Raw genomic sequence first — 26640 nt, 5'->3', positions numbered from 1 at the left:
TTTCTCCACCTCTCGATCAAACCATTTTCTTTAGTCTTCTCTTCCCTTGAGCCCTTTCTGTAAGGGAAATGTACCTTGTTACTCTAACTTGGATTGATTCTTCTCTAAGCTGCTTAATGACTTGTCACTGTATTTCTGAGTGCTTTTTTAAAACACTGTTTTATAATTTTTTTCATTTCTTTCTTTGCTTTGATTGAATACATCTTCAATTAGTTCCTTAGGATGAAAAACACGAGAAGCACACCTCTAAATCCTTATACATCTGGAAAGGTCTTCCTTGCCTTCAGAATTGGCTGCCACACCTATAGACATACAATTAGAGCTTGAGATCACTGTTCCTTAGAGCTGTGAAGATATCCTGCCATTATCTCCCCAAGTTAGTGCTACTGGATTACAGGCCAGAGCCAGATGACTTTTCAGTGCCCTTCTCTGGAGTTTATTTTAAAGTAACGTCATTATTGTTGGCATTCTGAGAAGTCTACAAGGCCGGGTTTAGATGTGACTAGTGTTCCATTCACTGTTCTGGGTACCAATGACTCAATCTGAAGACATACCTTTCCTTTATAAATTTACTTTTATAATTGTTATGTAATTTCCCCTGCTTTTCATTTTCTGTTGACTTTTCCAAGAACCCCAATTTGTTGGCTCTTAGGTCTATAGGTAGAGGCAGACCATGTTCCTAAAGAGCCTATTGGAGTGGGAAGGTGTATAGGTGGGGCAGAGCCCCGCCCCTCTCTGAGGGTTTCTCTCTGAGGGGAGCAGATAGGAGGTGAACTGCCATCAAGGGTTGTGTCAGAAGGTTTGATTCTAGGGCCTAAACATCCCCATCAGAAGCCTTGATACCTTGCGTTAGTTTCTAAAATGGCTCTTTCAAAAATAAATTCTCAGAAGTGTAGGTGTGGCTCATGTGGTAGAGTGCCAACCTTGAGCAAAAAAGCCTGAGTACAAAGCCTTGAGTTCACGCACCAGTACTGACATATGCACCACACCCCAGATACAGACAGACAGACAGACAGACAGACACACACACACACACACACATCCACCATTTGTGAGGAGAGACCTCAACAGTACTTTGTCTTTTCATGACCTCCTCCTCCTCCTCCTCCTCCTCCTCCTCCTCCTCCTCCTCCTCCTCCTCCTCCTCCTCCTCCCCCCCCTCCTTCTTTTTGGCCAGTCCTGGGGCTTGAACTCAGAGCCTAGGCACTCTCTCTGAGCTTCTTTTGTTCAAGGGTAGCACTCTTACCACTTGAGCACCATTTCTGGCCTTTTCTGTTTATGTGGTACTGAGGAATTGAACCCAGGGCTTCATGCATGCTAGGCAAGCACTCTACCACTAAGCCACATTCCCAGCTCTTACATGAATCTTTCTATGCCCAGTTTCACTTGGAATGAATTGTTGATTGTTAGCCAGGAACTTATCTGAGACAGTCACAAATCAAGTATCTTTAGGATAACTAGAGGTTACCTTTAGTTTTCTAAACGAATGTTTCCCAGGCTGGTTATGCATTCACAATGTCTCACATTCTTTGTCTTCCAGGAATCTGTGGACATCTTCTGGTCATTGGTAACCTCTTTCTATTTCTTCTTAGTTGTGGGTTCCCATTCTTCTGTGTTCCACTGTGAAACTATGGTAAGGGATTCTACCATATTGTATCCTGCATATTACTTAAGACCATAGGCTTTGGTAAGTATATTAAAGATGATGTAGAATATTGTCCAATCAAGTTTGAGGTAGGGCAGCAATATTCCCAGTTTTGGAGGGAGAGAGCTCTGTTTACCTGTGGTATCTACAGAAGGACACAGAGAAGGGGGCCTGTTGAAGCTGTCCCTTTGTGCCAGCTAGAATATTTCTTAATTGCTTTTGTCCCCAGAACAGATAAAGAAGAACCCTGATGGGGTCTGCTATGCTAACTCCTAAAGGGAGAGGACTCTTTGAGCCCCCAGGCCCAGTCTCACTGAGACACCACCTGCTTCCCTGAGGAACAAGACAACCACCACAATCCTTTCACCACAAGGCCACCCAGCCCAGACTGGGCTGCTCCCAGCTGGCATCACTGCTCTGAGGGTGATAATGAGCAGTGGCAGTGAAGGGTGTTAGATGGCTGCAAGCCTGGCAGGGTGACAGCATCTGCACCTTGATGTGGCATGGAGAGATGCCAGTCAGCTCCATTAGCAGCAGGAAGATGGTGGCAGGGGCAACAGCTTGTAGGTGATGGCGATGACAGCAGGAAACAATGAGATCAGGCTGGCAGCTGCCACAGACACCACTGAAGCAGACAGTGGCCAATGACAGCAGCTACAACTGCAGGAGAAAGTGCTGACAGACACCAGACAACACACCTCGGATAATGTAATGGAAGAGAATGGAAATCACTCTCAATACAGAGGATATTGCTTTCTAGGTAATGTGGTTATCAACGAAGACTTCAGGATGCTCCCTCAAGAGGCCTCTTTCACATGGCAAGGTCAAAAGATCTTAGGAAAAGCCGTTGTCACCATCTCTGTATTACTGATTGCAATTTCAGCGTTGAGGGAGTGAATTTGCTTCTAGGAAGACCACTATGTCTGCTGAAGTTGTACTTCTTCTTGTCATCAGGGGGCAACAGAGCATCATAATTTATACCTCCAGATAGCTGGGGTTACTACAGAGATCAGACACATTGTATGTTAAACCATCATTTCATAAACTCATTAAGATAACCAAATACAAAGCAAAAATCTTCATTGAAAATATCAAAGAATTCTCTTTTACTTCCTGAACTGCTTTGAACCGAAGCAGTCTACGAAGTCTTGTTCCATTCATTTGCATACAAGTTTCCCACATCTTCATGAGGCACAGTCATTGTAATATTGGAATTGCCGTTTCTTCCGTGCTTATTGCAGTGAAGCTCCTTTCCTAGTATAAGAGTGCCTTCTTCCAGCTGGATGGAGCTGGGTCCATCTGAACTGATATTGACTGTCTCCATCTCAAGTCATGTATCCTTCTAGCTGGAAGTTCCTTAGTCTTAGTAGCCCCACAATCAACTTGTAATGATAACAATAACAATAACAATAACAAGAAGACTATTAAGTGCATTCCCTTACTTCAAGATTATTCTGTCTTTCCTCAATCATAACCATTTCTTTCTTTTGGGTAGTGAGATAGGCATTCTTTGCTACTTTCAACCTTTGTTCTCAATAATATTTTTAAATAAAAAGGCTTTATTGAGATATAATTTAGCATAACATAGAATTCCCTCATTTGAAGCATATGGTCGATGATTGTCAGCATATTTATAGATATGTGCAATCATAACCTTCATCAATCTTAGGGCATTTTCACCCCCTTGACAAGAAGAAGCCCCCCCCCTCTTCCATCCCTATGCAAACACTAATCTACTTTCTGCTTGCACAGAAAGTAGTTTCTCTATTCTGGACTATATGAGTGGCGCTATCTTGTATGTTATCTTCTTGACTGGCCTCTGATGTAGCATGATTTTTATACAATTCTTCAATTGGACTTCAATCCTATTATGCCAAATGATACTCCATTGTATGGATATACCATATTTTACAAAAATCCATTTATCACGGACAGATATATGGCTTGTTTCTACCTTTTGAGTGTTATGAATGCTGCTATAAACATTTGTGTATAAGTTTCTCTATGGACAGATGCTTTGGTTTCTCCTGGAGATTCAATATGGAAATAAATTTTATTACATTTCTTCTCTTAACCCTCTCTGACTACTTTGCACACTGCACTACTCACTTACTAGGTCTGCTCAGATGCACTACGGACAAGGAAAAACTCAGTGATTAAGTTGTTCTCTTACATTTTCCATAAATAGCTAACATAAGTGCTTGTTACGATGGTGGCAATTCTTTAGGAAATTCTTTACACATGGAACTAGTTTGTTACATGGTTATGGTTATACAGAGTTCTATTTATTAAGCAAATCAAGGGTAAGAGTTTTCCAGTGGTAGCTAGTTCCAAAGATAGGAGTGTTGAGAACAGGCTACTTCCAAAGGACTTCAGGTTCCACAGCGAGCAGAGGCTCAGTGTACCGCCAGTGAGGGAGACAGCAATTAACACATTTTTGGATAATGAGGGTTGTCACCTTTCCACATAAAAAGATGACCATTTCGGCAACACATATTGTGCTTCCTTTATCACTACAAAGGAAAACCACTGTGTATGCCCTATGGTCAGGAGGTCTGCTTCCTTCTGGTCCTTCCCAATGCCTCAGAAAGATGGCGTCCTCTCACCTCTGTTACGTGAGATTTGCCATTGTCGCTGAAAAGAGGCTTTCTTACAGTCACATTACAGCAGAGAGGCATGGGAGGATTTGATTATGTATAAGTGGCACCAACACTGCTATCCTCCCCATTGGTCAGTGATGTATAGAATTTCCTCTTTCCACCAGACATTTTAGAGACATCTCTACGTTATGATCATAAACACCCAAGTCAGGAACAGAACCTATGCATACTGGGGAGAAATGTTCCCTGGAGACAGGAGACTGATATCAGCTTAGCACGTGACAAGGTAAAGGACAATATTCATCTTCCAAGTGTGAGAGGTGGCAATGTGCCCATCACAGCCACAGAGGAGACTGCCACCCTCCATACTGGGGTTAGCCCAAAACTGTGCTCTACTAAAGAGTCGAGTTTCCGCTATTTACTAACAGGGAAAGTCTCCTATAATCTCTCATTCTCACAGAATCCCAGATCTTACATGTTGTTGTGACTTACAATTTAGTAGAATTTAGATAGTAATTAACTGTGTTATAGTATCTATGTGAAGTTTCTTCAGGAAAAAAAAAAAGATCCAAATTGATGTAGGGTAGATATTTATAGCAAAGAGAGAACAAGGAAATAATGATATCAAAAGCTAATAAAATGAATGCCATGCCTGTGTTTGCTTAGCAACAAGGACACGGAGTATGTATAGATAGTGACTATTAGCTGTAATTATTGCCACATAGGGATTTTTGTTTGTAAGGAAGTGTCTGCAGCGTACTACTCCAGTATTCGAGAAGGCAGCGATTAGAACATGACACTCTTAGGAGTGTTTCAGAATCACTGCTATCCCCTTCTCTCCTGTCACCAGGCTAGGGAATCCCTATTTCTGAGGAGAATGTAAATTAGATAGAGCTTCCAACCAATCAGCAGAAAGCATGGATGTATTCATGAGATACCTCGGATGAGCACTTAGGAAATCTGGGTTCTGTCTAGCAGGATCATTCACTGGCTGCTACCTCATCACTCAGAGCTATTTCCTGTCTGTACAAGGAAGTGGCTTGATGGCACCTTCTAAAGGTCCTAGCTGGTGAGGACTGGTGGGTTCTGGATAGTATGATGTAGCACTCTTCTTACCAAACTCTACTCTTGGCTCAGCCCTTCTGCCCTCTACTTCTATCCATGAGCACTGTAAAGTCAGCTCCAATTTTGTTGCTTTTCTCCTTTTTCTACTACAATAACTGGTTCAGAAATGGACAGAGCCTATCAAGGGGATCTTCCAGTCTTTTTTTGAGAGAGGGGGGAGGGGAGGAAGAGAAAGCTAGAGAGAGACAGACTGAGAGAGAGAGAGAGAGAGAGAGAGAGAGAGAGAGAGAGAGAGAGAGAGAGAGAGAGAGAGAGAGAGAGAGAGAAGAGAGAGAGAGAGAGAGAGAGAGAGAGAGAGAGAGAGAGAGAGAGAGAGAGAGAGAGAGAGAGAGAGAGAGAGAGAGAGAGATATTAGTTCCCTTTCTTTCCTTCCTTAGCTTATAGGAATGCAGCTAAATTTATTCACATTCATGGAAACCTTCACCAGCTTCACAGGAGGAATATAAACATAGGCAACTATTATTTCTGGTAATTTCAGCATGCATTGTTAATCAAAGTGACAGGACAGCAAATGAATATACATTTTAAAAAGCCTTTTTCTTTGGTAGCAATTACATTGAAAGTTTTATTTTTATATGAGCGCCTTAAACACTAAAACACCCACTTGTCACATTCAGGGTTAAAATAATCCCTTTCCCGGGCTGGGAAGGTGGCTCAGTGGTAGAGCGCTTGCCTCGCATGCATGAGGCCCTGGTTTGATTCCTCAGCACCACATAAAAAGAAAAAGCTGGAAGTGGCACTGTGGCTCAAGTGGTAGAGAGCTAGCCTTGAGATGAAGAGCTGAAGGACAGTGCCCAGGCCCAGAGTTCAAGCCCCATGACCACCACCGCCACCAACAAAATCTTCCTCCCTCCCCAACCCCACCCCCAAACCAACTAAATCTAAAATGATATAGTAAAATACACTACAGCCAAGAGACTTTGTTCTTTTGGGTGGTACTGTGGCTTGAATTTGGAGTCTCCTGCTTGCTAGGCAGGTACTCAACAATATGGGACACACCTAGTGCCACCCTCCCAGCTCCATTTTTTTTTTTTCTTTTTTAAGTTTGTTTTTCAGATAAGGTCTTACACTTTTTGCTTAGGCTGTCCTTGGACTGAGATTCTCCTACCTTTGACTCCTGAACAGCTGGCATTATAGGCATGCGCACTATATCCAATCCCTCAGAAGCTTTTCATTTTCTTAAGGCATTTCCTTTCATGACAGCAGAAACATCCTGAACTTTTACTTTATAACTTTATAACTGCCTCTCTTCCTGCATTTGGTTATTGAGAGAAGTAACCTTTTCTCTGCTTATAATGTTCTCCTTCCTTTTAAATCTCATTCTTTCCAAGTACACCTCAAAAACTGCTTCTGCAACGTGCTCCCCAATTATTTCAATCTACTCTCAATAAGGCCCCAGCAGCATCTCTAACTCTTTACATAAAATAACTGCTTTGAAATACCTATCCTTTCTGGCATATGACAAGCTCTGTGCCTTATTGTCGACATTACTCATTCATTACTGAAACTTTATGGATGCAGCAAATGAGTGTTTCTGGTTTCTCCACTTTTGTCCCTCTTCCTTGGTAAATGAACCGTTCTTACCTCTGAAACATGTTCATAGAACATGTGCTATTGGCCTCTAAAATGAGCACAGACAAGTAATATGGCAACCAGGTGCTCCACCTACCGAGCCACACTTCCAGCCCCCCAGATAAGAGATTAGGTTGATGACATCAAGTAGCTCAGATTATAGATGGAGTTATAGCAGTCCCTCTGTGAGATATGCTCTATACATTTTGTAAGAAAGAGGGTCTTTTGTTCTAAGATATCCAGATAACACTCTGATACAGATTTGTGCTAGTACTCTGTCACCATGGGAAGACAGGCTATGCACTTGAGCAAATGAGATGCAAATACATGCAAGAGTTGGAGAAAGAGAAGGAGTCCTGCTGATCTGGTCTGAATCTTTGGACAAAGTCATCTGTCTAAAACCAGCCATCTCTTGAAAGTCTCATTTTCATGATGTAATCTCCTGCTTTTGGCTTAAACTAGTTTGAATTAGATTTCTGACCCTTGAAACCTAAGAAGAGTCTTGACAAATATACTGGATATCTACCATATTAGTCATTGAGTTAAGTGCATCTAAGACAAATCTGAACAAACTATGCCTCCCATTATTCATGGCTTTGATGAGTCCTCCCCTGTGTTAAGTCTGGCTAGTTTTCTGACTTGCTTTAAGATGTGGCACAAATGGCACCATGCCAGTCAATAGCTTTAAGTCTCAAAAAGGTTCAGTATCTTCTAGCTTCCTGTTTTTTGCATAAGAAGCACAGTTGTCCTAACGGTGGAATTACAATTAGGAGCAACATAGAGCAGGGGAGACTCTGAGGATATATGGAGGTATACATGTGCATGTGTGTGTGCATGTGTGATTCGAGGAAGGGGTCCTAGTCTTCTCAACATCCCAGCGGGCTCCAGCCTTCCAGCTATCCCCAATTAGTCACCAGACATATGAGGAAGCTGTGCTGCACACCCCATCCCCAACTGCCACCCACCACAGCCTTCTGGGAGATTCCATGGCAGTCTACAGAAGAACCTTCAGCAATGGCCCAGTCAATCTGCTACTTCAAGATAACTAGCACAATGCTGGTAGTTTTAGGTACTAAGTTGTAAGATGTTTTATTATCAGAAATAGATAACTGAAAAAAATGTGTAGATTGAATAATTAAATTTTCTCAGATATGGATAGCTAACCTTCAGGGATATAACACAGTCAAATCTGCTTTCTCTTTAAGTAATACAAATGCTCAAAAATATTTGTTACATAATTGGCTAAGATAAGGAGACAGATGTGGATCAAACTTTTTAACAGTGATGTATAATATGGAAAGACTAGATTGTACTAGGCCTGGCCTATTATGTAATGGTGAGGGTTCTAAATTAGAGAGAAGGGATTATTGAAAGGACATTGGGTAACTCAAGTCTCAGGAGAGTAAGATTTGGAAAGTAAGCAGAAATAGACAAATCTACATGTTAGTTGGGATCATGGCCAAGATCACTTCGGAATCTATTCCAAGAGAGTTTCCTGGAGATACCTCTATGCGTGTTACAGAATGCAGGACACCATACCTTCTTCTGCTACTAGAAGAACTGTGTGTCAGTCTTGCCATGAGCACTTAATATGAGTGGACATTGCTAGTGCCATTGTACTATGCTAATCACACAAACCGATTAGCCTGCAGCAGGTGCATTTGGCCCTCCTCTCCTTAGTAAGCAGGTGTGTATGTCTGTGTTTCTGTGGACTCCGTGAGGTTCTTCCTAAAGACAGCTTTATGGGCTAGGGGGCCCAAATATGACAATGCCAGTAATAGACCATTAATTGTTTTCTTTTTACAGTAATTTGATTTTGTATGGGTAGAACAGAAAGACAAATTTCTGTCTTTTGCCTGCTTTTTGAATGACTTTAGGCAAAAAATGTACTAGCTTGTTAAGGTGAGTTTGTCACATAGGTAGGAATTCTACTGATAGTTTAGAAATTGAGGACTACTCCCCATGATCGACCCACTAGCCTTGTACTGCGAGGCCCAGTCCTCCTCCTGATATGGCTGCTCTCTAACACTGCTGGTCTCTGTGAAGTTCCATAGCTTTCCATGCCTCATTCGGGCCCACTGATGATGGTGTTCCTTTCTTGAAGGGGCTTGAGAACTGTGGCCTATGCAGAAGGGAAACCACCACCACCACGACCACCACCACCATCACCATCACCAGCAGCATCAGCAGCAGCAGCAGCAGCAGCAGCAGCAGCAGCAGCAGCAGCAGCAGCAGCAGCAGCAGCAGCAGCAGTAGCATCACCACATCCTTTCTGGAGAATCCTTTGGTTTTTCTTTCCTTCATTTTGCAAGCCTACTATACAACATCTACTTCCAGTTTCTACCAGAGGCAATAAAAAAAAGTTATGCCTCTTCTTTAAGTCCTTCCAATCAAGCACACCCAATCATTACTGTTTAATAGAGCCAATACAAATACTGAGGCCGTGGCACATCTTCTTAACATCCCAACACATTATATTGTCCTAAGTCATACAGTCCAAGGCTAACTTTCAAGGAGACTTGGCTGTGAATCATGGTCCTGTCCTTTACTTTAGGTGAGACCTCTGGTTGCTGACTCTTTCAGAAATGCCACCTCCCTATTTGTAAAGTGCAAATGCTATGATCACACAAACACGGTTTGTGTAAGGCTTCAATGTGGTAATGTGTGCAAATATCAGAAGTAGGATTCTTTGCATGAAGCATGTGCTCTATTGGTATTATTGGTAATATTAAAAATAATATGAAATAATTATTTGAGGTAGTCTGTTCCTACTATTGACAGAAAGATGAAATGCTAGAATAGAGTTAGAGAGGTATTAAACACTCCGTGATGCAGTATGAAATAGCAGCTGAGGCTGCTATTAGAAAATAGTACATTGTGATTTTTTTTTAATTTAAAAAAAGGGGAAAAGAGCTGCTATAGACTGTGGCTTGAAGGTCCATAATTTAAACACATGCCAACGGTGAGCAAGAATCTCAAAATGCCTTGAGAGTCCGTTCTCTCACACAACACAGTAAATATTTAAGGCTCATTAGGGGAGCTGGCGAATAGTTGATAGTCAATAGCTACAAACTTAACTAAGGCAATCAGCTCCCTGGCAGACGTATGCTTTTCTTGTTGAAATGTTAGTTGTGTGTCATTATCATTTCAATACTTCTATCCCTGGAGAACTATGAAACTACGAAACGAGAAAAGCAAAGTGCTGAAAAAAATTAAAAAAAATGTCTCCTGTGCTCTATAATTAAAGTTAACAAAAGAGACAGACAGACTGCCACAAACGTGGACTCGAGAGAAGCCCAAGCTTCAGATGACTGATTTACCACACCAAGTAATTACTTTATGTTTTTCACAAACATTTGAAACCCATTATTATTTTCACAGCGGCACATAGCAACAGAAGACTGTCACCTAAGGGAGAAATGGGGAACTGGGTTATAATTAATTTCTAGTCGAATATCTCATGAAGCCTTTAATGTTGTCAATGAAAGGCTCTAGCCACTAAAAATCCCCGATCTCTCCCTCCCTCCTCTATCCCCACTACCACCAAAATGTTTAATCAGCGTCTTTGTGAAACAGATCGCCTACAGGAGAATGAGACACAGAGCTAATACCTGCTGAAATGTTGACGCCATTGATCCGCTCCTCCCCCGACTGTGTGCATCAAGAGGGAGAAGTCAATCCAGCACTGGCCTCTTCTACCCTCACTGCTCCCCGCACCCCTCTTTCTTTTGACTTCATCTGCAATGGAGGAAAATAGGAGGTGCATAATTCTTTGGAGGAATTTAAACATGTAGATGCCGGACAATAGGAAATCATTACCACAGCAACCAAAGCCTATATCTGTAAAGGTTAGAACATAAAGAGTAAAGAGTGCCTCCAGGAAAAAGTGAAATGGCTGATCTGAATAAAACCTTTCCATCAACTAGAAAAAGCATAGCTTAGCAAAGGAGAGGAAGAGCCGCAGCCCTGTGACATTTATGTTTATTAGTACCTACATGTTTATTTTTGAATTACTGTTCAGAGTCTTAGAAAAATCTTTATAGGTCATGCACAAGCAGTAGCTAGCTTCTATCTCTGTCTGTCTGTCTTATTCTGTATGTCTGGTGCACACAAACACAACCTTAACTATGAAAGGACACAGTCCTACGTTCCTTCCTAATTCGTTCATTTATATGTATAAACGTTAGTTGTCAGTAAACATAAACATGCCTGCTATGGACTGCATATCTCAGAAATCTTTAGGGTATCCTTATGGAATTCGATGGGAAGCCAATTCCTGTTCTCTTGAAAACCTTTCCTCAGTCTCTTTTGAGCTACAAGTGGAACAGCCACTAGGTGGTACTAGACGCACCAGCCCTCTGACCCTAATTTCTAGCATTATATCATGGTTGAGTCACATCTGCAAGAGATGCTACAATGGATCTTCACATCAGAATCTTTGTTGCATAGGTGAGGAAACTTCAGCCAACAGACCTGAAATGACTTCCTTGAATTTACATAATAAGTAAGGATTAAGCTTGTTGATTATCCATACACTATACAAATGAATACAGATGTTCTAGATCTATCTATCATCTCTATCTATCTATCTATCTATCTATCTATCTATCTATCTATCTATCATCTGTCTATCTATCTATCTATCTATCTATTTATCTATCTATCTATCTATCTATCTATCTATCTATCTATCTATCTATCTATCTATCTATCTATCTATCATCTGTCTTCTGGCTCTATGTCTGTCCATCTATCTACTATCTAATTTATTTTGCAGTGCTGAGGACAGAACCATATACTTTGTAGGCAAGCACTCTTCTGCTGAATCTCCAACCTTATCCCTGATTTACAATAGTTATATCCTGACAAATCCATTGTAAGTTGGAAATATTGTAAGTTGAAAACTTATGGAGTATCATAGCTCACTCAATCAACCTTACTTCATATGTGCTTAGAACATGTATGTTTAGCTGCAGTCAAACAAAATTATTTGTCACAAAACCTACTTTATAATGAAGTGCTACAAGTGTAATATGTTTTACTGAATACCTTATTGAAAGTGAAACCCAGAACCAATGGATATACAAGGCTTTGAGTTCAATCCCCAGCATCAAATTCTCTACTCCTCTTCAAAAAAAAAAAAAAAACACCAAACAACCAAACAAACAAAAAAAACCAAAAATCAGGAAAATAACATTGTGGGTTGGGTCCACTTTCTCCCCATCCTCATGTTGAAACATATAAGTGAAACCATTGGTGAGTCAGGGACTTTTAGTTCACCTCCATTTTCCAAGGACACCATCCGACTCTTCCTCACTTTGTACATGTACAACTTAAAAGTAATATTGGTTGCTGCATTGCCGGCTGGTTTTAATGGTGATTCAAATTCATCTACAAAAGTTTTGTAAGGTTAATTTTACTTTCACTGCATGTAATAAGAGGAAAGAAAGAAAGAGATGGGTACTGGAAGAGGGAAAGACTGAGAGAGAAATGGCATGGGTATTGTAGGTAGTGCAAAGGATGTCAGGTCAGGTTAGTATCTCCCCCGAAGTGTCCGTGAGCTGCCTGCATCAGGATCTTCTGGCACTCACTGCTGCACAGGCAGAGGCGGAGGTTCTACTCTCAGTCTTCTAACTAGATTTTTTTTTTTTTGGTCAGTCATGGGGCTTGAACTTTGGGCCTGGATGCTGTTCCTCAGCTCTTCAGCTCAAGGCTAGCACTCTACCACTTGAGCCACAGCATCACTTCTGGTTTTCTGGTGGTCTTATTGGAGATAAGAGTGTCATTGTCTTTCTTGCCCGGCTGGCTTTGAACCACGATCCTTAGATCTCAGCTTCTTGAGTAGCCAGGATTACAGGCATGAGCCACTGGCACCTGGCTCTAGCCAGATTTTTTTATGGACAGAGTCAAAGGTTTAAAAAAGAGGTAATTATTTTCTCTAGATGAGTTATTTCCTTTTCCTTTTTCTTTTCTTTTTGGTTGGTTGTGGGGCTTGAACTTAGAGCATTGGTGCTGTCCCTGAGCTCTTTTGCTCAAGGCTAGCACTCTCCAACTTTGAGCCATAGCTCCACTTTTGATTTTTGAGTGGTTAACTGGAGATAAGAGTTGAATGGATTTTCCTGCCCAGGTGGGCTTTCAACAGTGATCCTTAGATCTCAGCCTTCTGAATAGTTAGAATTACAGGTATGAGATACAGGCGGCCAGCTCCTAGACAATTCTTACTTGCTTTTACAACTTACTTAAGCTGTGCGTTATCTTAAAAGCACTGGGAATTCATGCAAGAGTTTGTCAGTGACATGGACAATCAAATGTTAGTCTAACAGTGGTGGTGTTTTGTGTGGTGTCTTGGGTGGTGGCTAAGTCCACAACAGGTACTTGCGTGATCAGCAGAAGTCTGACAAGCAGAGTCTATGGTTGCTGAGAAAGACTGGCCCCATAACAGAGCAGGACGGAAGGCATTTGCCATAGAGCTCTCTACAGAGTGCCAGTTAAAGTAATTAAAATTGCTAGCCACTGGAGTTCAATGGAAACCAAGGCATGGGGGAAGGACATATATCCAGAAGAAAAAAAAAAAAAACCAGAGGAAAATGCGAACTAGGAGTCTGGTTGAAAAATGAAATTATTTTAACTACAAAAAGGAAAATAGAGACCTATTATTTACCAGAATAGATAAATAAAATAAAAAGCCTTACATGATTAAGATCACTCATAGACTCTGGAGTTGGCAAGACCCAAACTTAAGTCTTGTCTCTATTGTCACATCCATGAGACGTTTACTTAACTTCTTAACTTAGGCCTTTTCACTTACAAAATGGTAATAAATAATATTCACAGGTAGAGTTTTAAGGAAAATTTGGCAAACCAATGTGGGTGAAGTACTTACTATAGTTCTTGCCATATACTGAACGCAATTATATAATGTTAATAGTCACTACTCACATTATAATGGTTATATATGTGTACATATGTATGTACATATATATATATTTATATAAAATCACCATCATTATCAATAACAGTTACTAATTTTGGCCTGTAGAATTTACACTAAAGTCACCTGTATTTTAGGCAGTTTGTTTATTTTAAGAAAAGCAGTTTATTGTCAAATGTTTATAAGGCTAGTTATAAAAACTCTTGCTAACCTATTTGTGTAAGAGACAGGGAGAGAGGGGGGAGGGGGAAGCAGAGGAGCAGAGGGAGAGAGAAAGGAAGAGGGAGAAAGAGAGAGAGAGAATCCTATCTCAAAAATATCCAGAACAAAAAGAGCTAGAGATATGACTCAAGTGGTAGAGCACTAAGTCATAAAAATCAAGCCATAAATGCGTTAGAAACAAATGCATGAAAGAAAAAAAACATTTAAATACATATCTAAGGGCTCATTTTCCTAACATCACCTTATCTGACCTTTTCTGCTTGACTCATACATATACTAGATATTGCAAATAAGGAAAACCATGGGACCTATGTTTCTTTGGGCTTGGCTTACTTCACTTAATATAATTTTGTTTCTAACACATTTATAAGATTATTTCTTTGTTGCTTTGTATGTCCCTCCCCCACAGTATAACCCCTGCTTTCACTATATTTGATGTCGGTATAATTTGTGGAGGAGATGGGGAAAAACAAGTCGTTTAAGGATACAGGTGGACCTGTTGCAACAATGAGAAGTACAAGTTGTCATGTCGAAAACGAACTTTACAACTTTGGTGTGGGGGGGGAGGGTTGGGTGGGGGGGCGGGGGGGGGGGAGGCTGGGAAGGGATGTGAAGGGTAAACAAAGGAGGAGCTGCAATGCTTGATAAGAAATGTACTCATTATCTTGCCCATGTAATTGTAACTCCTCTGTACAGTATGTTCACAAAAAATAAAAATAAAAAAAAATCAAGCCATAGTATTGCCAAAGACTACTACAAGTGAATAACAATTCAGCACATAATGTAATAATAACTTTAGAGTATAAAAATTGAGTAAGGATTATCAAAAAGAGAAATCAATATAGTATACACACTAGGGAAGTCTTGGAAGAGCAGTGCTCGGGCCTGCTCTCTGTAGTGTGACAAATGGAGGGAAACAAAGTGGGAGGTCAGAACTGTAGGAGAAAGAGGTGTTTGCTGTGCACACAGAGGAGACAAAGCAGGAGGAAGGACACAAAGACAGCCATGGCATGGTGTATACGGAGTGGAAGATCTGCCTTAAAAATGATACCAGCTTTCCTGAATTTAAACATCCATCAACCCTACATCTTATTTACAAAACAAGAAAGGTCAGCTTCCAGCCTCAGGTCTTCCAGTAAGAACTGTAATAGAGTCAGTAAATGATCAATCTTTTTCATTATTCACAGAACAAGCTTAATGTCTGTTCAGGACAACTGAGTTCTTTCCTGCAGAAAATCAGCCTTCTTGGGTAGGTTAATTTCCTAAATATATGAACTACAGAGCTATTGCATGTGTGTGTGTGTGTGTGTGTGTGTGTGTGTGTGTGTGTGTGTGTGTGTGTGTGTGTGTGTGTGTGTGTGTGTATTGCAATCTGATGAGAGATTTTGGACAAGTCACTCTCATTTTTGCTCCTTGGCATCTTTATTGGGTAATAGTAACACCTGCCATCCATGCTAATCTCTGAATAATTCCAGTTCCAGCAAGTGAGGTACAAAGGAAAGACTGCCACTGTCTACCAGTAATCTTGGAGAAACTTAAAACATTGACATTATATATGTGCACAGTATGGTGATATTATTTACCATAATAAAATATTCAGCTGGGCACTGGTGGCTCATGCCTATAATCCTAGCTACTCAGGAGGCTGAGATCTGAGGATAGAGGTTCAAAGCCAGCCCAGGCAGAAATATCCCCAGGTGACTCTTATCTCCAATTAGCCACTCAAACAACAACCCTCCCCCCGCCCCCACCCCGCAACAATCCAGAAGTGGTACTGCTGCTCAACTGGTAGAGCACTAGTCTTGAGTACAAACAGGCTCAGGGACAGTGCCTAGGCTATGAGTTCAAGCCTCACATCAAAAAAAATTTTTTTTTAACTTAACCATAAAAGCCTCACACATGAGATATGTTTATGAGATATCAATCACCAATTACAGACATATTTATCTTATATATGTTATTTGTTGTTCTAAGGTACTCTATAGAGGGCAATGTAGACAAGTAAGGAATGCTCATCTACAGTCAGAAAGACCTAATTAAACAATTAGAACCCGTTTAGTTGTTACAATGCATGGAAACTATAAGTGCAATAAACAGAAAAAAGAGATCGGAAGATAGTGGAAGACAGGAATGAGGTAGCCAAGTCAGTAGGTTTAATTAGAGAAATGTAACATTAGTTAAATCTACTTATATAAAGGTCTTTTAGGAAGTTCTCTCAGAGATGAGCAATATAAATTTTGTTGTATTACTAAATTGAAAGAACGTACATATATCCTTCAACCAAATAGCAGAAACGCATCACATTTACTAATTTACTTTGACTCTTAGGAAAGCTAGGGCTAGCTTTTTATCACTAGTAAATCCGGAAGATTTATTAGATTTTTTTAAAGGGGGCAAGATCATTACAACACTTTTTTTTTTTAGCAGTAGACTAATCTTTTACAAAATGAACGACAAAGCCACATGGTTAATTATCTTGAGTCAAAATTCTAAGGTATTACAGGTAAAGCTTGACAAAGGGAGAGGCTCATGGGCCTGGCAGAGAAGACCTGTGGCAGAATCCACAAACAGTGGAGAACAATAAACAGTGAAAAAGACAGGGAGCGCATTTTGCTTCTTTCTCAGAAACAAGCCAAAGGAAATGATCTGAGAGGTAGGGGCAGGTCATATTTTCAGCTTAGTCACATGGAAATGTTTCTGGGGAATAGAGATGGGGATTCTGCTCACGATGCTCACCAGCCTGGATCGCTAATGGTATTTCCAGTAGGTGGCAGCATTTCATTGCTAATCCCCTCTCCAGCTAAGCCCCTACCACTGCAAACAGGCAGACTCAGAACCTTTCCAGCAGAAAACCAAGTGATGTTCCCCTGTGATCGGTTTTGTAGGAAATAGGGGTAAGAAAACAGCACCCCTGGGAAGCATTTGAGATTCTCAGCCAGGCCAGGGATGATTCCTGAGAAGGTATGAGGTCAGGGATGAAGCAGGGGTCTCAAGCTGTTCCAGGCTACCACCTTGCAGAAGGCCCCAGGATAGTGTACCTCAAATGGGTAGTTGGGGAGTTAAATGAGAAAACGCTTTCACTTGTTGGAGAGAAAGATGTTACATCACTTTGTGGGGAAAGGAGGATTTCTGTGCAGACAGCAGCGGGGCCGTGCGCTCTTGGCTTCATGTGCCACCTTCTTCAGACCTTTTTCCTCTGGGAGTGCTCCTTCCCGATTCCCTTCTCTTCCGCACTTCCTCTCACCCCTCCAGCCCTTCACTGCTGGGATTTCCCCAGTAGACCCGTCTCTATCTATGCGGCTTCTTTTCTCCAAAAGTTTGAAACAACTCCTTGCTGATGCTTCACTAAATATGTTTTTTTTCTTTTTTCTTTTGATTGTGAAAATACTGTACAGAGGGATTACAATTACATGGACAAGATAATGAGTACATTTCTTATGAAGCATTGTAGCCTCCTCCTTTGTTTCCCCTTCCCATCCCATCCTCCCGCCCACCCCTCCCCACCCAACCCTCCCCCCCCACCATTATAGATTATTTCTTTGTTGCTTTGTATATCCCTCCCCCACGGTATAACCCCTGCTTTCACTAAATCTGTTTGTTCAACCCAAGCCTCCCCCTCAAGTTTGCTTCTCCATTATGTATCGGGTTGCACATGAGGTGTCTCTAGTCAGCAATGCCACTGCATCCTACAGGCCTCACAGCCCAAGGAGCCTCCCCCTACCAAATTTACTTTCCCTCCTCTGTCTTCCCCTTGCTTGATGGTGCTGTAGACAGCTGGATTCAGGTCAGAGGCTGGGGGGGGGGGGGCGTGTCAGCCCTCCAGGCCAGCCCAACCCCCCAGGTTTACCTCCTTCACACTTCACATCTCTGTCTCTTCTAAGCACTGAATGGATCCGGGTCCTACCCATTCCTCGCTGAGCATTTGCCTTCTAATTGAGGGAGTTTCATCTCCTTCATAGCCATGTGCCACACAGCTACTGAAATCATCCAGTAGGAGCAAAGATATACGACTGTCACATTCCTGTGTTTAAAACCCTTCAATTACTTACAGGATAAATGATCCTGATTGTATCTCCCCACAAGTATTTGTTTGTTTATTGGACACTGTTCCTGAGCTTTTTTTGTTCAAGGCTAGTGTTTTACCACTTGAACCACATTTCCACTTCCAGCTTTGTGGTGATTAATGGGAGATAAGAGTATCATAGCCTTCTTTTGCCCTGGCTGGGCTTTGGGCCTCAATCCTCAGACCTCAGCCTCCTGGGTAACTAGGATTATAGGTGACTCTGCTAATGGCTACCATTTGCCAGGTACTGGTCTAGAACCTAGCAGTGAACAAAAAAGTCCATTCCTATGTAGTTTCTATTCTACTGGGGGCAGATAGAGAAGGAACAAACAAATGAAGAAACATAAAATATATTAAGGTGCTTGATAAGCATGTTTTGAAACTACAGGAGAGGTGGAATGACTTAGGCTGGTCTGCTTCCTCTCAGCTCTCATCTTTCATTGCCCCCTTCCTCTAACATCTGTTTGAGCTCCTCTGAACTCCACTTTGTTAATTGCACATAACATTAATATTAGGCATCAGCCCCTTTTCCAAAAATTCTTCCTTGACCACCTACATCATATACATTAGGGACTAAAATATGAACCAGATGTTTCTTTTACAAAACTCTGTAACCTATCATTTTAGGATTTTTAAAGCTCATCTTTTAAAAGAACAACTTATTGTGACACAATTTATTTATGATTTGCACATGTAAAGTATAAAATTCAAGATCTTACAGTGCATACATTGGGTCGAACAACCATCCATATAATCTTATTCAGAACATGTTCATCATTCTCAAAAGAAATTCTGTATCCATCTAGCCATTTCCTCTTAACCTTCAAAGTATAAGCAAACATTAATCTACTTTCTATCTCTGTAAATTTGCCAATATTAGGTAAAATAGCTTTAAATAGCTTCTTAAATTTAACCTAATGTTTCAAAGTTCATCTATGTTGTTATGTATTGATACCTCGTCTCTTTTTATGGCGAAATAATATCCATTGTATGAATTTATCACATTCTGTTCATCCATCAGTTGATGGACATTTAGATCTTTCTGACTTCTGAGCCATTCTACTACAAATAACACTTCCATGACCACTCGGGTATAAACTTCTGTGCCTACTCTCATTTCTCTTGAGTATATGCCTAGGATTAATATTGATCATTACTCTCCCCCTAGCAACAAATGAGTTCCAATTTCACCATATCCTTGTCAACACTTCTACTGTCCAATTTTTTCATTATTATTCCAATCCTGGAGGGTATAAAGTGGTATCTCATCATGGATTTGATTTGCATTTCTTTAACAGCAAATGATGTTGAACCTTTTTTCATACTCAAAATGAATATATCTTTATTGGATAAATGTCTATTCAAATCCTTTGCCTATTTGTATTGATAGACTTTTTTTTAGAACAGTTTTAGATTTATACAAAATTGAGAAGCTAGCACAGAGTTCTCACTTAATTCATACCCAGTTTCCCTATTACATTAGTATGGTACATTTGTCACAACTAATGAACCAATATTAATGGACTATTATAAAAGTCCATAGTTTATTCGGGCTCCCTTAGTTTTTACCTAATGTTCCTTTCCCATCCCAGGACCACGCTCAGGAGATTATATTACATTTAGTTGTAATGTCTTCTTGGCTCTCCTTGGCTGAGACAGATCTAGCTTTCCCAGTTTTTGATGACTTTGGCAGTTTGGAGGAGCACTGCTTACATTTCTGTAGGATGTCCCTCTATTAGAATCTTTCTGATGTCTTTGCTATGATCCTACTGGGGTTATGGTTTTGGAGAGAAAGAGGACCAGAGAGGTACAGTGCCACTTTCATCATGTTGCGAGTACATGCTCTCAATATGATTCATCAGGTTGATGTCAACCTGCAGATGAGACCGAGACTCTCGATTTGGTCTTCAGTGTATCCCACTACAAATATTCCATCGCAATTTCATTTGCTCTAGTTGTACAAGACCCTGCAGAATTGTGGAGTGAGATGTCTGTTCCTCCTGAGGCTGCTTCCTCCTATATTTGGATAAATTGTAGAGGTGGAAAAAAGGAGTTCAGATCAGAGCATTTCAGGCCTCTTGTCACGCCCACTTGCAGCTGGTTCTCCATCTTGAGTGCTGTTAGCCCACGGCAGCTTTGGGCACAGAAGATACCCTCATCCTCAAACACGCCACTAGACTTTCCAGGAGAGAACCCTTCCTAAATCACCTTCCTTCTTCATTGGCTCTGTCCTCTCAGTTTCCTTTGCTGGCTCTTCAGCATTCCAGAAAGGTTCACTCTTCCTCTTTACTTCTGCTGCTATCAAGAGTATGCCTCTCATTCTTTCTCATGGCTTCAAATCCAATCTATCAGCTGATGATTTCCAAACACATATCTGCAGCCTACACCTCTCTCCTGAGCTCCAGATTACTATAGCTACTATAGCTCTTTTTAAATCACTATTTAGATTTTTTAAGAGGAATCTCAAACAAAGCAATAGAAACCTAACTTCATGATATCACTCCATTCCATCTGATGCCCTGTCCTATATACTCAACTGCCTACACACACAGAATAACTTACTCTCATTTTAAAAATTATCTTTAAGTAACTGTATAAAAGAGTTACCATATAACAAAGCAGTTTATGAAAATAATATATCTTGATCATTGTCACCCCTTTCAATATTCTCATCCATTCCTCTCCCACCTACCCTTTCCCTTACGCTTCTTAATTCTGTAGGATATATATGGGATTCTTGAATCTCCATGCCTTAATTGTTGAGAACTAAAACCTGACATCATTGGTTCTCTCTCTCTCTCTCTCTCTCTCTCTCTCTCTCTCTCTCTCTCTCTCTCTCTCTCTGTACTGGTCCTGGGGCTTAAAATCAGGGCCAGGTCTTGAACGTAGGGCCAGGCCTATACACAGTCCCTGAGCTTTCTTGGCTCAAGGATAGTGCTATAACAGTGAAGCCACAGCTCCACTTCTGGCTTTTTGGTAGCTTAGTGGAGGTAAGAGTCACACAGACTTTCCTACCTGGGCTGGCTTCAAACGCTCATTCTCCAATCTCAGCCTTCTGAGTAAGTAGGATTACAGGCATGAGCCACTGTCCTCTGGCCTTTGGCTCACTTTCAATTCCTTGGCCAATGCTGTCAGCTTGATCCTTAAACTATATCCCAACTTCCCTCTTCTTGTCCTCTCTAATGCTAGTATTTTTGCTTTCTTTCTTTATTTTCTTTTTTGTGCCAGAGGTGGGGCTTGACCTCAGAGCACCCAGTACTCCCTTGGTTTGTGGCTCAAGGCTGACACTCTACCACTTGAGCCATACCTCCAGTTCCCTATCAGCTTGGTTTGAATCATCACTACCTTTCACCTAGAAAGTTTTCTAATGGATGGAGGCTTCTGTTTCTTCTCTTGCCTAAAGCCTCTTTCCCAAGTCTCTACATTTCCAGTGCAGCAGCCAGAGGGTTCATGTTATGACATTCTTAACTCAACCCATTAATAGCTTCCTACTCCCTTTAAGTAAATGTCCAGGCCAGTATAGTGGTCTTCAAGATCGTAGCACCTCGTTTCATAAAACTTGACCCTCAAATAAGAGGTGAAAAAACTACTTATAAGGTGTATCTATAGCACAGCAAAAGAAAAATGAGAGAGATGGTGAACAGTAGGCCTACAGGATTGCTTTCTTCTTTTTTCACTCCATCCGCCCTGGCCTTTCTATTGTTTGCAAATGTCAAACAAGCTCTTCTCTTCCTTTAGGTTTTTCCTCACATGTAACTGTGTCATTAAGGACTTCCATGAATACGGAAATTTCAGATTGCCTCTATTATATGTTGGCACTTTTTACTTTCTATTCTCCTTCCAGCACCTGATTATATAATCATTTGAAATACTTACTAGTTTCTATCTTGATCCACAATGCACATGAGAGTAGGACTGAGAGTAAATATACTTCCACTAAATACTTGTTGGTTGAAGGGGGAGGAAAAAAGAGGCTTTCTTATGTGTTAGATCTTGTCTTCCTGTCAGATTTAAGAATGAGAACTACTAACCTAAAGAAATCTAAAATGAATAGGGAAGAGCCTTGAAGAAGGAAAGTAGAAAGTAAAGCCACAGGACAGATGGAAGAAAAATGTGATGCAGGTGTAATGGAAGAGATGGGTGAGGCAGGTGTAATGGAGAAGAGAGAAGAGAGAACTGGGAAGAACATTTTGGTATTTTCTTTTAAAAATAAATGTTCTTTTAAAATCTTAAACTCCAAAGATCATCAGATACATTGGTGACTTCTCTGCATCTTCAGAGCTCTCATTATAATACTATAGCCTGCATTTTGAGGTAGCTTTTGCGACTTAGTTTTGAAATTGCACATGGCAAGTCATGTACAGATGATCTTTGGTGCAAAGAGCTAAAAAAAGTACACTTATAAAAGCTCTTCAGCTTTGCAGGTTATCTACCATAATTATCCTGGACACAGTATCTGAGTCTGGCTAAAAGTGATCACTACCATAGAGACCAAGGATGCTCAGTAACTCTGATAATGTTAGCTAAGTGGTCTTGATTTTTGCTTATTTAAGATGCTTTATCTACCTAATAGAGATTACTCATAGCATAGACATGTATAGGGGAGACAGACAACAATGACAAGAGCAGAAGAATCCACATAAATGGAATCACTTCTTTTTTTTTTTTTTTTTTGGTTGGTTGGGCTTGAACTTAGGGCCTAGGTGCTCAAAGCTAGCACTCTACCACTTAGAACCACAATGCCACTCCCAGTTTTCTGGTAGCTAATTGGTGATAAGAGTCTCATGAACTTTCTAATCCTCAGATCTCATTCTCTTGAGTGGCTAGGATTACAGTCTCAGCTCCTTTATTTCTTTAGTACAGAAAGGTGTTGTGTATTCCACTGCCAATTAAAAAAAGAAAAAGCCATTAAGAAAAGAAAAAACCATTAAGAAAAGAAAAACCATTAAGAGCACTGTGCCTCTTTCTTGTTAAGTAAGTTTTCTGACACATGGCAACTAGTGATTAATTACTGTGTTAGAAGATAACATTCCTGTAGAGATTTGCTGGAAATACAGATGCTGTCCATGCTTGATTAGACATTGCTTAAGGAATGCTGAGGCATGCTGCTCTAGTCTATTATTTCTGCCTATTTTGGTATTGCTGTTATATTTATTTTACATTGCTTCAAATTCGGTAGAGCTGATAGAATCCATTTCATAAAACTTGACCCTCAAATAAGAGGTGAAAAAACTACTTATAAGGTGTATCTATAGCACAGCAAAAGAAAAATGATGAGAGAGATGGTGAACAGTAGGCCTACAGGATTGCTTTCTTAATGTTCTTTGTCTTCAAAGAAAAAATTGGAAGCATATACATTTTTTAAAAAGAAAACTTCTATGAACTTCTGAGAAAATTTACCATGTCAGTAATTAAAATGTTCAGGATGTTAAAGATAAACTAAACCAATATGAGCCTTTATTTTAAATTCATTCATTCATTCATTCATCACACATAGTGATTGCTCACTGTGGTCCAGTGACCAGGAAACAAGACAGTTCTGGCCTCTTGGAACTTACCACCTGGTAAGAAGATGGCTTTTTAATCAGGATCAGAAGGTCAGAGACCTCCAATGGTATGTGTTTATACTACCATTCACAATCCATTAAAGAATAACATAGAATAGTAATAGTACCATTCAGCTTTTACCTACTACTTAGAACATAATTCATAAATCCAACTGTGAAAGGCAAGATTCAGTTGCCATTCAATTACGTCCTGAAGAAATACTTCATTGGAACATGGTCTGCCGATGCCAACTTCAGTACTGCCCAACCTGAATTTCACCATTCACATGTCAGGGTTTTTTTTTCCCCTGTTGCATGTTCAGGCTCCATACTGTCTGCCAAGAACTGTGTCAATTTACTTATTTCAGCAAAATAAAAAAATCATTTAAAAAAGGATGATTGAATTTAGGAATTATACTCCTCAGAGAATTAGTAATGGTTCTCTGTATCCCTCAGGCCTCCATGTTCTTAACTTCCCCTTGTCAATGTTATTATGAATAGACTAATTCAATAATGAGATCATTTCCCATAAGAGCAGCCAAATAATGCGGCATTCAGTCACACCTGGTTTCCCTAATCTGAGTAAGGAAGGCTTTCCACCAAATTTAGCTTAAAACAGGGAATTTAATGAAAAAACACATTCATGAACACGCAGGGAATACACACACACACACACACACACACACACATATACACACACGACACTATCCTGAAACTAGGAGGAAACAGGGTAAGGGTAAGAAAAGAGCAGAGAAGCAGTGGAATAGGGGAACAATGGACCAAACAGTAACACATTGGGGAAGAAAGGTACAAGGAACATAAATGGTTCATTTTTATAACAAATATCCAAATATATGCTGCCAGAATGACATAATATTTTAGCATTCTAGTATTTCATACTTCAAAAATAATTTCAATATTTCATGAACCCCTAAAGGATAAAAAATTCACATGATAAAACACAGAATTAACAAATAAACAAGAGTATTCCGCATGCTGAAAGAAAAGTATTTCCTAGCCAAAGTTTTTTTTTTTTAAATGAGAGCTTATGGAATAATTCACGTAACCATCATCCATCCTCTTCAAGACCATTTAAGCATTCATTAAAACACCAAATTGAATTAATATACAGTGATAAGACCAAATAAATGGAAATCAATATTAATTATTAAATTTGAAAATAAAATGTGTCTTATAAGAAAAATAATATTAAAAATTGAGTCAGAAAACCTACACAAAGGAAAAAACAGTGCTGAGCACTTATCTCCCAGCATAAACAAGAGAAGATGGTTTCAACTGGAAAAAGACAGACAGCTTAATGAAAGTTTGATATTTGCTGCTTAACATAAGCAAATGGAAAAAAACTCACATGCCCAACAGATATAGATGATTAAAAAATAAATTATAGTTCCAGTATAGCACTGGAATATTTGTTGAGATGTAAAACTAATATTTATAAAGAGTGTTGGAAAAGTAATGTTTTCCAAGAATGGTGTTTATAGAAAATGCAATTAAATAGATCAAAATTATATCAACATATTTCTAATTTTGTAAGCAGAGAGATCGTATGCATTTTTATGTGTACAAATTCTCGCATGCATACAGCATTTGCTCCCAAACTCGAGGGAAAATATACCTAAATAGCATCATTTCACACCAAAGATTTATGAGCAATGTTCCTATTTTTCATTATTATCTTACATAGTTTATGCAATTAGCATATTATGCTTGTATTCAGGAAAAAAGTTAATAAAGCTCTGTAAGAAGAACTTAGGTCAGAAAAACCATTTTCCTACGGGGTGAAAATTTCAATAGAAATTTGTCAAATTATCTTCTCTATCATTTAAGAATATTTTTCTTTCTATCTCTCTCTTTTCTCTGCTTCTCTGTCTCTTCTTTTGTCTCCTTCTGGCTTTTTTAAAAACATTGTTTTTTAAGAGCTTATTTCAAGCAATGAACTTCAATACAAGAAATCTAGGTGAGTTCTGTCATACCTTGCAAAATCCAGATCTGCTTCTCGTGACATGGTGATGTTGGTCAAATTCTGCTGAAGAACGAAAATGTTTCTGCACATTTTCTTGATGCCAGATTCACTAATGCGCCTGAAGTATTGGGCACCGTTGATGAGGATGCAGGAGATGAGATGTCCCAGGCCTGAGGGTCAGCACAGTGCAGTCAGGAGGAAAGAGGAGGTGGATTAATGGCATCTAGTGGAAATGTGCATAGGATTTCTTACTTACTTCTAATTCTTGAAAAAATTAAATAACAAAGAAAAACATGTCAGCTGGTTCCACCAGCTAATCTTAAAATAATTCTAGAGTGTTTCTACATTATTTAGTAGTTACAAATGAGAGCGCTTTGCTTCTAAAGTGTTAACAGGAGAGAAGGTAACTGGAAAGAAAACATAAAGGACAAGCAGATCATAAGACAACAAAAGACACAATCAGTTTGTTCTGATATGTGAAGCTTTGTCTTATAGTCTATAAAATTTGGTACATGGAAGCTCAGAACATCTGTAAACTAATGGGTCTCCTTCAGCATATCCCATGTCATTGAACTGAAGAAAGATGGTTCAGAACAATGTGAAGCACATGTAGATTTCTATTTTATTATATTTTGGTTTTTGTTGGTCATGAGGCTTGAACTCAGGGACTGAGCTCTTTTGCTCAAGGTTAGTGCTCTACCACTTTGAGTCACAACTTCACTTTTTTTTTTCTAGTGATAAATTGGAGATAGGAGTCTTGTAGACTTTTTTTTTTTTTTTTTTTTGTCCTGGGCTGGCTTCGAACCATAAGCCTCAGATCCCAGCCTCCTGAGTAGCTAGGATTACAGACATGAGTTACCAGTGCCTGCCTAAGTTTTTATTTTTAAAAGTTAGGTTTAATTCTAAACACCAGCACTAAGTAAACATTTCTCCCTTTATTTTTTATTATTGC

General features: G+C 39.9%; 1 protein-coding gene across 1 annotated transcript in view; it reads right to left on the bottom strand.

Annotated features, from left to right (window-relative positions):
* Positions 1 to 26640, bottom strand: part of Exoc4 (exocyst complex component 4) — a 689440-nt gene that overhangs the window by 28781 nt on the left and 634019 nt on the right. The window contains exon 17 of the mRNA XM_069996791.1: positions 25699 to 25858. Coding sequence (XP_069852892.1) covers positions 25699 to 25858 — 160 coding nt within the window. The remainder of the gene's footprint in view (positions 1 to 25698; positions 25859 to 26640) is intronic.

Source organism: Dipodomys merriami, unplaced genomic scaffold (assembly GCF_024711535.1).
Source record: "Dipodomys merriami isolate MVZ:Mamm:240054 unplaced genomic scaffold, mDipMer1.0.p SCAF_5, whole genome shotgun sequence".
In the NCBI taxonomy this organism is placed as follows: domain Eukaryota; kingdom Metazoa; phylum Chordata; class Mammalia; order Rodentia; family Heteromyidae; genus Dipodomys; species Dipodomys merriami.
This window is presented reverse-complemented; position numbering and strand designations above follow the sequence as displayed.